Source organism: Colossoma macropomum, unplaced genomic scaffold, assembly GCF_904425465.1.
Source record: "Colossoma macropomum unplaced genomic scaffold, Colossoma_macropomum, whole genome shotgun sequence".
Taxonomy (NCBI): domain Eukaryota; kingdom Metazoa; phylum Chordata; class Actinopteri; order Characiformes; family Serrasalmidae; genus Colossoma; species Colossoma macropomum.
The window spans coordinates 27,708,177-27,721,742 of NW_023494810.1; the positions used below are offsets into that span (position 1 = coordinate 27,708,177).

The following is a 13,566-nucleotide window of genomic DNA, read 5'->3' on the forward strand; positions in this document are numbered from 1 at the left end:
CCACAAACAAATGATGTGAATAATGTCATACCAACAGCTCATGCCAAGGTCTCGGACATATTTTAGAGTAAGCATACCGTCGCTGTCCAATGAAAACCACGTATCTCCATTTTTGTTGATTTTTAGTTGTCTACATCATTTCAACACACCAGCTGTCCTTTACATTGTGTGAAAATTTAATGATGAATGGATCAACAGAAATGCTCTAAAATCACTTGGAACAAAATCTCTTTACACTGACTTACATTGAAAGGTAAGAGTGTTTTTGCCTTCTCCTGTAAAGTTAATAGTTTGGAGATACTTGTTTCTCACTGGACAGTGACAAAAAAGTTCTCGTAGTTAAGGTGTTGTTGATGTATCAGCTGCAGACCTGGCACTGTGCCCATGCCGACCCCTGTCCACCATCGAAAGTGCCTACAATAGTCAGGTGAGCGTTGAAACTAGACAGTGCGTCATACAGTGTCATACAGTGTCAGAAACCACATAAGAAAGTCTATTTGAGATAACTTAATAACTCCACACAGTTTAAGGCAAGTATGTGATGATTAAAGCATCAGCTTGTAGTGCTAATTAATGTACATAAGCTTCTGTTATTTGTTAGCTACATTAGCAAAATAGCTGCAAACTGCAGACACCAAACATGACTTAGCTGATCGACTATGTTTCTGGTTAGTCGAGGCGAAAGCGTGTAAATTTGACTTTTCACCAAACTATGCAAACTTCAAATGAAGAGGAGAGATGAAGAAAAGAAGCTGCACGTGCTGAATGTGCACTGAGTGCCAAACAGCCTTAGCGGGGCAGCCTGACCCAGGGAACGGTCAGCACCGCACTAATAAACTCCAGCTGCTCCTCCTCTCCGCGGCAGGGGGGCAGGAGACGCCTTTACCAGAGAACCGCTCTCTACACTAATTAGACTTTTCTTCTGAGCGCTGATTTCACGCTGCTACTTGACCTACATTCAAAGCTTCCTCAACATTTCTTTCTCTCTTCTGATCAACTTTTCTGTAAAGCGGCCAGAAAAGAGGAGAGAACTCAAAGCCTGCCTCAGGTCTGCACGTGTCAACCTGAGACTTTCCTCACACTCCAGCCTCATTATTCACTTATTAACTTTAAAATGTGTTATTCAATAACTGTATGCGAGTTATGGGAGTGAGGAATTGAAGTGTGGACCCCCGTGTACATCTGAGGGTCCCTTCATATGTAAAGGGTTAAGAGCAAAAACATGATCACGCAAAACGCAAAGGCTTTAAACCCTCAAACTGCAGGACTTTTTATTCAGTCATTAATCTTAGGAGTTATTTCTCAGTAACTACTAAACATTCTATAGGAACTACTAATATTTTTCAGTAACTACTAAAGATTTAGTACTTTAAATATTTCAGTGACTAAAATAAGTAAGCACTATTCATTTTTTAGTTACTACTAAACCGCTTTAAATCATTCAGTAACTATATATGCTTTATTCAGTATCTACTACGAAATCATTCAGCAACTGTCATATAACAGTAAATATTATTCATTAAAATACTATAAATGTTGCTAACTTATATAAATTATTAAATAATTACTATAAAATATTATATTCAGTAACTACTGTAACTCGTTCAGTAACTACTGCAGAATACTGTGCATTATTCAGTACCTATTGTAAGTTATTCAGTAACTACCATAAATGACTTAATAACTATGATTAACTATTTAGTAACTAATAAAAAGATTCAGTAATTAGTATGAATTATTCACTATTATTAAAATGATTTTGTAACTACTATAAACTAAATTCAATAGCTATAATAAAGTATTCAGTAAACACTAACATGATTCAACAACTATTTTAAATGATTCCATAACTATTATACATTATTCAGTAACTAAATTATTCTACAAATTATTTAATAATTATTCAGTAACTACCACAAATTATTTAGTAATTATTCAGTAACTACCACAAATTATTTAGTAATTATTTAGTAACTTCTACTGTTAATTATTCAATAACTCATGTAAATTATTCAATAACTACTACAAAATCATCAGTAAATATCAGTAACTATATTTATCCATAACTACCATGAAGCTACTATGTAAGTAATGCAGTTATAAGAGTAAGGATTTGAAATATGGAGCCATGTTGGACCTGGTAGTGTAAGAGGTTAATGTAGGTGTGAAGGGGTCAATCACATGAGTGGACATAAATCGCTGATCCTCAATCAGGCACATTCAATTAATTTCACAGCTTGTCAGCACCTACTACTGCTCCGTGTGTGTGTGTGTGTGTGTGTGTGTGTGTGTGTATGTGTGTGTGTGTGTGTGTATGTATGAACAGAAGCATATGATTTCTATCAGAGAGCAGAACTCTCCTCTTCACCTCCTCCAAAGAAGCGTTGGCACTCCGCCAGCTACCGGCTCTGAGAGGTGCTCCATTTTAACGGCCCACCCCTCTCTCTCTCCGTCCCATCAGAGCATGACTCTCTCTCTCTCTCTCTCTCTCTCTCTCTCTCTGTCTCACTCTCTCTCTCTCTCGTTCTGCTTGATTATGTCACTCACCGCTTGCCACTCTCCCTGACTCCATCTGTAATGTGCGGGACAGTCCTCCAGTCGGCAGGTTTGGGTGGGCAGTGGGCGGGGGGACCGGGAGCACTCTGAGTCCGGCGTCCTGTGCTGATCTCCAATCTGACAATAAACCTCTCTCCGCTGCACGCCGGCACCACACGAGGCTGAACACTGCCAGACAGGGTAAGACATCAGCATGTTTATGCAATTAAACCTTTAAAATGTAGGCCTATTATTCAGTAATTACTCATTAATAAATGAGGATGTGTAGATCTGGTAGCTGGTACAAATCATGAAGCTGATTTGTAAGTTCTATGAGAGCGAGCAGTAGACGTTTTGAATCACCCACTTTACATGGCAGAAGTGTAGAGTAAAAAACGGCTCTGAGGGCAGAACTATATTAATGGACACGTCGGCAAAGTTGTAAAAGCATTAAAAAGACAAAGTAAAATATGTGTTACTCCCAGAAAAGTATAAAGATCACCAGTAAAACATTGTGGCTACATGATATAATGAATATGATGATTGTTTAACACTTAGAATTTGCAGTTATTGTCAATAACAAAAGCATAATGTTATTTTATATTAATTATTTTATAACAAGATGCCCAATTTCAGTGAAGGCTTTCAATCGATAGTAAATTTGTGTTTTTAACTTAGATATGTCAGAATATTTAATGAGATATTTTATCATGATTCAACTGAATGAAAATGAAACGTGAAATGAAAAGTAATATATCGTTGTTTTTGGAACAAAACCTTGTATCTCCAAAATGGTAACTTTACAGGAGAAGGAAAAAACATACTTTACTTTTAATGTAAGTCAATGGAACCAGACTTTTTTACAAGTAATTCTGGGTCATTTCTTTTGGTCCATTCATCATGAAATTTACACATAATTTAAAGGGCAACAGGAATTTTCAAGTTATGTCAAAAACTGAAAAACGGAGATTATAATTCTATATTTAGATATACAATTATCTATATTAGAACTCCAGAATTCAAAGAGTCTAAACTACTAAAAATATTATTTTGTTATTATTTTATTATTTCTAAAAATAAAAATGTTATTCCATTCTTTTTACATACACAATTGTCACATTACAGCAATGATTACTGCATATTTCTTTAAATAGGTGTTATCATGTTCTTAAAGTTTCAGAACTTCAGTAATGTTATGTTATTGAAAACATTTCAGCAGTTTTGCCTCTTTTAGAAGTGTTTACATGGGCATTCCAACATTTCTGCATAATTAAATGGTTAAGATGTAAACACAGTTGTTCAGAGTGGTTTGATGCGAAAAGCTTTGTTTTAGAGAAACAAGTCAGAATTGTCCACAGTGGTGGTGATAGGAACCGGACGTCCAAGGTGTTATGCTGAAGAGTTTAATGCCTTTAACAGCTCCCTTATAGAAAGTTATTACATGAAATGTTTACGAAGATGTTGCCTGACACCTGAAACATAGTTCTGTGATAAGATTTTGGCATTAAACTTTTATATATCGCTGTTGTCGGAAGAAAACCTTGTATCTCCAAAATGGTAACTTTACAGGAGAAGGAAAGAACCTACTTTATTTTTAATGGAAGCCAATGGAGCATCATTTTTCCAAGTCATTTTGGGTCATTTTTTTAGTCCATTCATCATGAAATTTACATATAATGTAAAGAGTAACAGGCATTTTCAAAATATGTCAAAAACTGAAAAAGGTCAAAGATGGACAAACAAGGTTGCGGAAGGGTACATGGAGGTTGTTAGTTAGTTAGTTCCCAAAGACAACATTTTTTCCCACATTTACCACTATTTTACTCTTATCAGCATATCGTCGATGTTAGAAACAAAACTTTTTAATCTTTTCACACCATTTGAAAGCTCCAGCTGCCCTTTACATTCTGTGAAGGATCAACACAAATGGTCCAAAATAGCTTGGAATAAAATATTTTTACATTAACTTACATTAAAGCTTAAAAAGGCTTTTTCCTTCTCCTGAAAAGTTACCATTTTGGAGATATGAGCACCAATATAAACATCTAAACATTACCATTAACATCAGCTATAAAAATTTCAGACATGTGTTGGTTCACTGGTCATTTTGGATAGTAAATAAAATGTATTTGTGCTGTAGACATCATGACCCCTGGTTCCTATCACCTCCGCTGTAAAGAAATCTGAGTCAGTAGTGTCTCTAGAATGGACCATTTCACGTCAAACCAGTCTGAATGACTTTGTTTACATCTCAACAACTGAATTACCTTCTGATTTTAAAAAATCAGTGGAATTCCCCTTTAACACAATCTAATGGAAGCATTTCGAATCCCACTTAGGAAGCACTGTGTTATGTAGGCCAGTTCTTAACATACACAAGTGACTCCCGTTATGTGACTGGTTGTCTGGTAGTTGTGAGGTGGCCATGGTGCTGTTTCAGCAACTCTTGACTGAGGTTTTAAACAAGAAAAAAAACAGGTTGTGCCTCTTTAATTGATCTTGAGGATTCTCTGAAGGCTGAAGCAATAATGATGTTATCCGCTTTGTTCTTTGAAATATGACAGCGGAAAATGTATAATTCTTGATTGTGGTTTAACACATTAAATAAATACGACTATCATCTCTGCTCTTACGCTATAGTCAGTCACTGCTGCTCTGAGTACAGTAATAATCCCAATCTGCCTTAAAATGAACTATTTAAAGGGAATTTGACTGATGATTCAAAATGTCTGCATAATTCAATCTTTAAGATGTAAACAAAGTCATTCAGAGTGGTTTGGTGTGAAACCACTCCATTCTAGAGAAACTTACCACTTCAGAATTGTTCACAGTGGTGATGATAGGAACCAACGGTCTCGATGTCTGCACTGCAAACTAGCTATTTTCTTTTCTATCCAACATCAACAGTGAGCCTGTGTCTCTCCTCAGATTTCATATCAAATGATCATTGAATGAAAATAGTGGTAAAACATGTTTTCTTTTGGCTTTGCAAAGCCATGCAGGTACCTCTCCGCCATGAATAGCTTTAAGAAATATGTTTAAGGCCTAAAAATCTACTCAAAACTATTGTAAAACGTCATCTCAGGCATCAGGCAGCGTACTCATAACCATCTAGTGTAATATCTTTCTGTGAGGGAGCTTTCAGAGGCATTAAACTCTTCAGACGTCTGGTTCCTATCACCACCGCTGTGAACGATTCTGACTCTGCAGGCTTCTCTAGAACAGAGAATTCACATCTACCTACTCTGAATGACTGTCTACATTGGTGGTCACCAACCCTCCTTCTTGAGATCTACTTTGCTGCAGGTTTCACCCCCAACCCAAATCTAACACCTCGTTCGGCTAATCAAGAACTTCTGAGGGCAATAATTATATGGATCAGGTGGGGTCCAGGTGGGGGTTGCGGCTAAAGTTTGCAGGAAATCTGCAGGAGCGAGACTGGTGACTTAACTGAATTGTACAGTAAATTTGGAAAAAAAATCTGTGCCCTTTAATACGCTATAATGTCCAAAAGTTTGTAGACACCTGCTCTTCCAGCATTTCTTCTGAAATGAAGGGTATTAACAGTGAGTTTGTCCTCCTTGGCTGCAGTAACAGCCTCTACTATTCTAGGAAGGCTTTACACAGCAGGTTCTAACACTGCTGTGAGAATCTGACTGCATTCAGCCACAAGAGCATTAGTGAAGTCAGGTACTGATGTTGGACGATCAGTTCTGGATTACTCCAACTCATTCCAAAGGTACTGGATGGAGCTCTATCATTCCAGAGAACGCAGTTCCACTGTTCCCCAGCCTAATGCTGGGGGGCTTTATACCCCTCTAGCTGATGCTTAGCATTGAGCATTTTGACCTAAGGACCACGTGCAGCATCCCAGTCTATTGACAATGCTTTTCTAAGGAGATTATACAAGCTATGACTGTGCAACTGAATGCATGCAGCAATAGGTGCACCTTAAAGTAGCTGAATTCACTTAATAGAAGAGGTTTCTGGGTATGTTTGGATATATAGTGTTGCAGGTAGAGCAATTTCTTGATATTTTATGTCAACATTTTATGTAACCTCATTGAGGACTGTGTAAAAGTCAGAGACCACTCTTCATTTACTTATTTTTTCTAGTCAAAACAGACATTAAGTAACAGTTATTCATTTTTCAGCACCAGGAAAAGAAATTACACAGAAGCTTCAACAACTAAATACAAATCAGAATTAGATTTTTAGGTAAAAATAAAATAATCCTCCTTTGCAGTAAAATAAAGCTCTGCTGATCATTCAACACAGTTTCAACAATAAATGGTCTTAAACACTGGAGTTAACGTACAACTGCCAATTCACAAGCCTGAAGGTTAGTGCGCAGACCGCTGGTCACCATAGCAACACAGACAACAATCCCACCTAGCTAGTAACTAAACGAAACTGCAAAGAGAAAGATTTAAGACAAACATTGATAATTTGGAGACGAATGGACTTCTTTGCATTCATAATCACTCCAGCTGGTTACCTGATATGTTTAATCTGCAACAAGATTCTATGAAACATGAAAAAATCGTGAAGCTGTAGTCAGCTTCTCATTCGCCAGCTTCTTGGGAATTTTTCCGTTCCACCTTAAATAGTGCAATATTTACATTCTGGCGCCTCAGGCACCATTTAATGTGGATCAGGAAAAATTGAACAAGGAGCTGGAATGAGAAGCCTCATAAAAAATCAAACATTGAGAGACATTTTACAAGGAACTGTTCCACTTTTGAGAAAAAGTTTCCTGCTGGAGATGCGAGAAAAGCGGCTATAGCTGAGCTAAAGCTTAAAGCATAGTAAAGTAAGTCTGTGTTTTCATGTATATTATATTTTTAGCCTATACTAGTTCATTAGCACATACTGAGACATATTTACAGCAAAGATGGTAAAATGGACATAATATGTTGTGGCTCCCAAGGTGGTTTGATTTTTGTTGAAAGGACAAAATGGCTCTTCTTAACATTGGGTTGAGACCCCTGCAATAGTAGACTTGGTGAAGGATGTGTCCTCAGAAGACACATCCTTCACCAAGTGTTGACTGTTCGAATACTCACTCGCAGAAGTCAGATTCATCTGCTTATGGGGCTCCAATGTTCTTCCACATGTTGCATGCAATTACATATTTCCACCAGCGGGGTCTCCAAATCCCCAAATCCTACATAGTGTTGCTTTAACGGTCATCTTGACTGGAAATTAGATAAATCAACGCTGGTCTCTGACTTCTGCACAGTACTGTATCTCTTAGAATGGTATTTTGCGGTCATTATTTGAGCTTCAAAAGGCCAGAAACCTCAGAATAAATGAAAGTCAGTTACCAGCATCTGTCATTGTAATTTACTGTGATGATTCTAAACAGGTTTTGCCAATCTGGTCCTGCTCCCAACCTCAATTTGTCACAATGTAATGAAAGAGGTTTGCTTGAATGAAATTTGTCTTGTATTACAAGGTACAACAGTAGACTCCACATGACTCGGAAAAATGACATCATTTGTTTAGCCTTACATGTAAACTGGTTGAAGGTGGAAGCAATTCCAGCGCAGTAGGCTTAGTTTTTAGACCACTGCAAGCAGTCGTGTACAAAAGAAAATGGACTGAAGGAAATGGAAAAGAAAAATAGACTAAATGGGAATGAAAGCAGTGCAAGGAGAGGATCCAAAGACTGAGGTGGGCAGTTCACTCAGTTTTATGTACTTCAGTCAGCATCAGGCAGATGTTTTGATTTGACTGATATTTCGAACTGATATTTGCTGATGTGTTTGTTGTATCCTGGAAAAGCAGAACATTTGGGATGCTGGCCTCCTGCACCAAAATATCTGCATTATATTCATTTTATTCATTTTTAAGACAATGCAAATAAGTGCTGAAGGAAAAATAACAGGTATCGCTAACCAGAATTCCCATGTTGGTGCATTCCTAACATTTTCATGGATTTTAACTTTTATTGGTCAAAATTTCTGTATAATTCAGTTGTTGAGATGTAAACAAAGTCATTCAGCGTGGTCTAATGTGAAATGCTCCATTCTAGAGAACCATACTTTCTCAGATTTCTTTACAGTGGTGATGATAGGAACCAGAAGTTGTGATCTCTACAGCACAAATATAGCCATTTTATTTACTGTCCACAATGACCAGTGAACCTACACATGTCTTCTGAGTTTTATATGTTTGATAATGTGTAAAAGTGAAAATATACCTTTTTGGGGGACTATTTTGCCTCATAACACCTGTCATGAACATAATTTAAAAAATACACGTTTTAAGGCCAAAACCTTTTAAAATCTCGGTGTAAACAGTGCAATCATAAGCAATGCATGCAATAACCTTCTGTTAAGGAGCTTTTAGAGACATTAAACTCTTCAGATGTCTGGTTCCCATCACCACCACTGTGAACATTTCTGACTTGTTTCTCTGGAACGAAGCACTTCACTTCAAACCGCTCTGAATGACTTTGTTTACACTGTAAGAACTGAACTATGCAGAAGTGTTAAAGTCAGTGGAATTTCACTTTTAATTATGAGTGTGTTGGATGTACTAAGAAGTTCCACTACTTTTGCACTTCTGCTCAAGCTGGTTTTCAACTTTTACTTCTGCTTGTGCCACTTTTTAATTAAAGTAACCCTACTTTTGTTTGAGTATGGGTTTAGGCTCCTCTGCACACCTCTGGGGCTCAGCGGAGGGAAGTGCATTCAGTCCACCGCGGTAATAGGTACCAGACTGCAGCTGGGGTCATGCCAGAGCATGAGTGTGGGGTGAAAGAGTTCTCGCTGTCAGCTACACTTGATGTTATTGTTCACACACAGATGGAATATGACCCTTCGTGGAATTAGTCTGGAGGCTCTCCAGTCTGGACTGGAGAAGAAAGTAGGATCTACCAGCTCTGCTTGTGGTGCAGTTACACAAAGCATATTCAGTCTAATTCTGTACAGTCGTATGCAAAGGCTTGAGTGACCCTGGTCAATTTACACAAGTGAAAATGAGTGATAAGTGAAAATATTTGACAATGTTTAACACTATTTTTTACAGTCTTCAGCATTTTGTTGTGAAATGAACTCTCAATATCTTAAGATATTGCAGTGAGGTTGACACTGAGCTGTACTGCACAGCATTATCAGATATAACAGCAAATGAGAGTTTAAAAAGTGTAAACACTTAAATAACAAATATTTTTTGGTCATGTCTTTGCATATAAATATGTTCACTGATATATTTTTTTATTTATTTTAATAATCCTAATAATAAACATTATTTAAATGTTATTAAAAAAGACATTTATAGGTCTGGGAAAATTAAAAGTAGATTTTTCTTGTGTAAATTTACAGTAAATTACCAGCTGCTGAGTTGCATTACTTTTACAGTTGCTATTTAAACATACAGAAGATTACTGTATTTTAATTACAGCTGATTTCTGTAAATGTAGAGCAGAATGCAGCAACACAACACTAGTCTTGTGAAGTCTCAGTACTTGGATGCTATTTTATTGTTATTTACCGTTAACATGGTTCACTATATTATCATGAAAGTAATGCAGCTATTAACAAGTACTTTACTGTAATTTTACAGTGATTTTTTTACAATGTACACATTCTTTACAAAGAGCACACTTCTGCACATTCTAATGTACAATTACTGTTCATTTCCTGAAGTTTACACATTGGGAAAAAAATAGAACATAAAACATGCAAAAGTTGTGGCAAGTTGTGTTTTTTTTCAATATGTTAAAATCAGCAAATAGAAATTATGCATTAATATTTGCAAATAGAGATTGTGTTTTACTTATTTTTCCTAGAAAATGAACAAAATGTGTAATTTGACCAGGGGTGTTCAAACGTTTGCAAATGGCTGTGTACACGAGAGCTCAAGAATAGAAAATAATGAATGCATAAATGAATGAGTGCGTGGATGGGAAGATCACTGGATGGATAAATGTGTGAACGCATGAATGAATGAATGAATGAATGAATGAATGAATGAATGAGTCCAGGCTTAGTGTTTTGGATTTGTTTTATCTGAACAGAATTAAATTTCCAACAGCAAAAACATGATAGCTACTCTCAACCCAATCAATCAATCAATAAATATCTCAGTTAAAACCCTGAAGGTGAAGTAATCTATCAATTTTAGTCACAATTTAAAAAAAGAATCTGGTCAGGTTCAGAACTGTGGTCACCATATTTTCTAGTATATTTTCAATGTATTTCCAATTTCATATATGCTATAGTTAAAGAGGCACTCTGGCTAAAATGAAAAGTTATCCATTGTTACATCTGTTGCAAACATGCCCACTAAACTGGTGCCACAACAGCCTGACAGTGAGATTCTCCAGTTGAAAGACTGGGAAAACCCCCTTCTCATGATGTATCTTAAAGGTGGGAGGAAGTTTGGAAAAACTACAATCTCTTTGGGGTGGATCATAGTTTTTTGGTTAATGTTGAGGGATGCCAGGTAGCTAATATTACTGGTAGGAGGCTGATTATCCCATCTGTATTTAATAGCCTTTAATGCATTTGCCTGCATTTATTACTGAGGAAGATTCTCAGTGGCTGTAGGACATATTGATGCAAATGCATGCTGGGTATTGTAGTGAGACAACAATGATGAAAATGCCTTATGGATACAAAATTGTAAATGAGGCTGAGGGATGCAATTCTGTGCGACAGAAAATTACATTACATGAAAAATAATATAGTAGATACTAGCTTTAGGCAGCAATACTCCTTTAAGTAATATACAGCTAAATGTTTTAAAGACATGCATTTAATCCAGTTTTGACTGCAAGCTCTTCATTTAGGCTGTGTGTTAAAGTGCGGCTCCATTACTTAATGAGTGTGCAGTTTTATAGGTGAGGTTTTATGAGGGAAAGGTACAGAATTGTGAAGCTGTTGATCATTATATGCCGTTCTACCACTTGTAAAGCGCTTTAATTAGTACAATCTGGGCACAATCTGGACAGATCTGGCATGTCAGCATACAGATCGAGAGAGAGACAGAGAGAGAGAGAGAGAGAGAGAGAAAGAGAGAGATGGAAATGTATTTGACTGGATGTGTACCGCACTAAATTTTACTCTCAAATGTCCTTAGTCTGAATGTACTTAATCTTTTATTAATATTATAATACGTCCACAAAAATAAGGTTTATAAAAATCTTAACCAACATATTTGTCCAGTTGCAAAGGCTGTCTTTCATAGGTAGTATTGCAAAGTTGGACACATCACAAAATGTCGACAAAAGCTCCATTCAACATAGTGAAAAATCTAGCCTGGATCTTAGAATAATCAAAAAATATAGAGCATTATTTATTTTGTGCACAAAGTTATGGATAAAACGTGACTAAAGTACAGTGCTGTAGGTAGCTTTGTTGAAGACAAATCCTTATTTATACAGTCTAAGGCAACATAGTTACATATGCCATAATCACGATATAGTTATTTAGCCATGCTACAGTAGCTAGAGATGCAGCCTAGGCGAATAACTTAGCTAGCTAGCAAGATTAAAACATTTGAAGCCAGCAAACTTTCTGCTAAGCCTATCAGGTAGATGTATTCATAAAATTCTTCATTATGCAACAACAACGGTACCACCAATCCATTCTAATAGTGTAACCTTCCCCAAACAAGATGTATTAATTAATAACAGGCCTGAGTGATAATGAGATGTAACTGGACATCTCATCATCAGTAACTCGATGATGATGTTAACAGGCGACAATCACTGTGTTGGGAAAGAGGACTGCTTGCTAAATAATATTAATTATTAATGAGCTTGTGGGCTACAGTAGAACAAATTACCCACCATGGGTTTTGAACCGTGTGACATACTGTCATATTCATACAGCTTTGGTGTCTGGATGACTCAGTTAAGTTGTAAAATAATGGGTAATACTTTGTAGTACAGCTGAATTCCTGATCATTTCCACTATAATGATTGAAAACACTGGCTTTGGAACTCACTCGCTCATGTTTAGCAGCCTGAAGTCTCTCCACAAGGGGGAGCAAGTATTATCATGCAAGTAGCTTTTGCTTTCACTGCATCATTTAAAAGGAAGAAACAACAATGAACCCACACCAGCAGGAGCTCACAAATGCGTGCTTACAGCAACTTTCAAAACAAGATGTGAAATAATTATTATTACCAATAGATGTTATACATACATACATCATCTAAACCGCTTATCCTTCTGGGTCGCGGTGGGGTGCTGAAGCCTATCCCAGCTGTCATTGGGCGGAAGGCAGGATACACCCTGGACAGGTCGCCAGTCCATCGCAGGGCAATAGATGTTATGTTACTTAATATTATATTATTTAAAATGTGATTTTCATTCAAAAGCTTCAATAAGTCAGATAAAGCTAGAAACAAATGAGCTAAAGATACCATAGAATTTGTGTTGGAAGGGAACTGGAATTGTGTGCTATAGTGTCTTATTAGGTTCTATTAAGACTCTGTAAAGCTTGTCCCACCTAGTAGTACCTATGAAAGAACATATCTGTAGACAGAGCATGGCTAGATCACCTGATGTGTCACCTGCTGAGTGATTGATGCACAGCTTTATAAAGGTGCTTTAGTGTCATAAGCACATCGAGACCACATTCATCATCGTACATTAAGAAGCTTTTGAAGCACATCTGCTCTGCCTTACTCTCAATAATAATGTGACCTGAGGTATGAAGAGCTTGTCTGGGATGCTTACCATGCAGACACACAGGCACACATACCTCTAAGGTATGGGAAACAGATGTGTGAGAGTTCCCAGTACTGAGAGAGAGGGGGCTTTCCAGATGTTAAGGTGCACATTGAGTGATACTGTGAATACTTTCTGCCTTTCTCTCTTAGGATCCTACAGATGTTCCCCATTGTGACAAGCCGAGGGGAAGGAAGAGGATGGAGTTCATCTTAAAAAACGGCATAGACAGTAGAGCAGTATGCAAACACACATGAAGACACCTCCCATCCACTGGGGAAGACACCAGAAATAAATCATATTCATATGTTACATCAAGTACACAATAATTCACTCTTCTGCA

At 37.1% G+C, this 13,566-nt stretch overlaps 1 protein-coding gene across 1 annotated transcript in view; it reads right to left on the minus strand.

Annotated features, from left to right (window-relative positions):
• Positions 1–13,566, minus strand: part of adamts9 (ADAM metallopeptidase with thrombospondin type 1 motif, 9) — a 105,580-nt gene that overhangs the window by 20,832 nt on the left and 71,182 nt on the right. Inside the window, exon 30 of the mRNA XM_036559362.1 lies at positions 2,548–2,724. Within this exon, the coding sequence (XP_036415255.1) occupies positions 2,548–2,724 (177 nt within the window). The remainder of the gene's footprint in view (positions 1–2,547; positions 2,725–13,566) is intronic.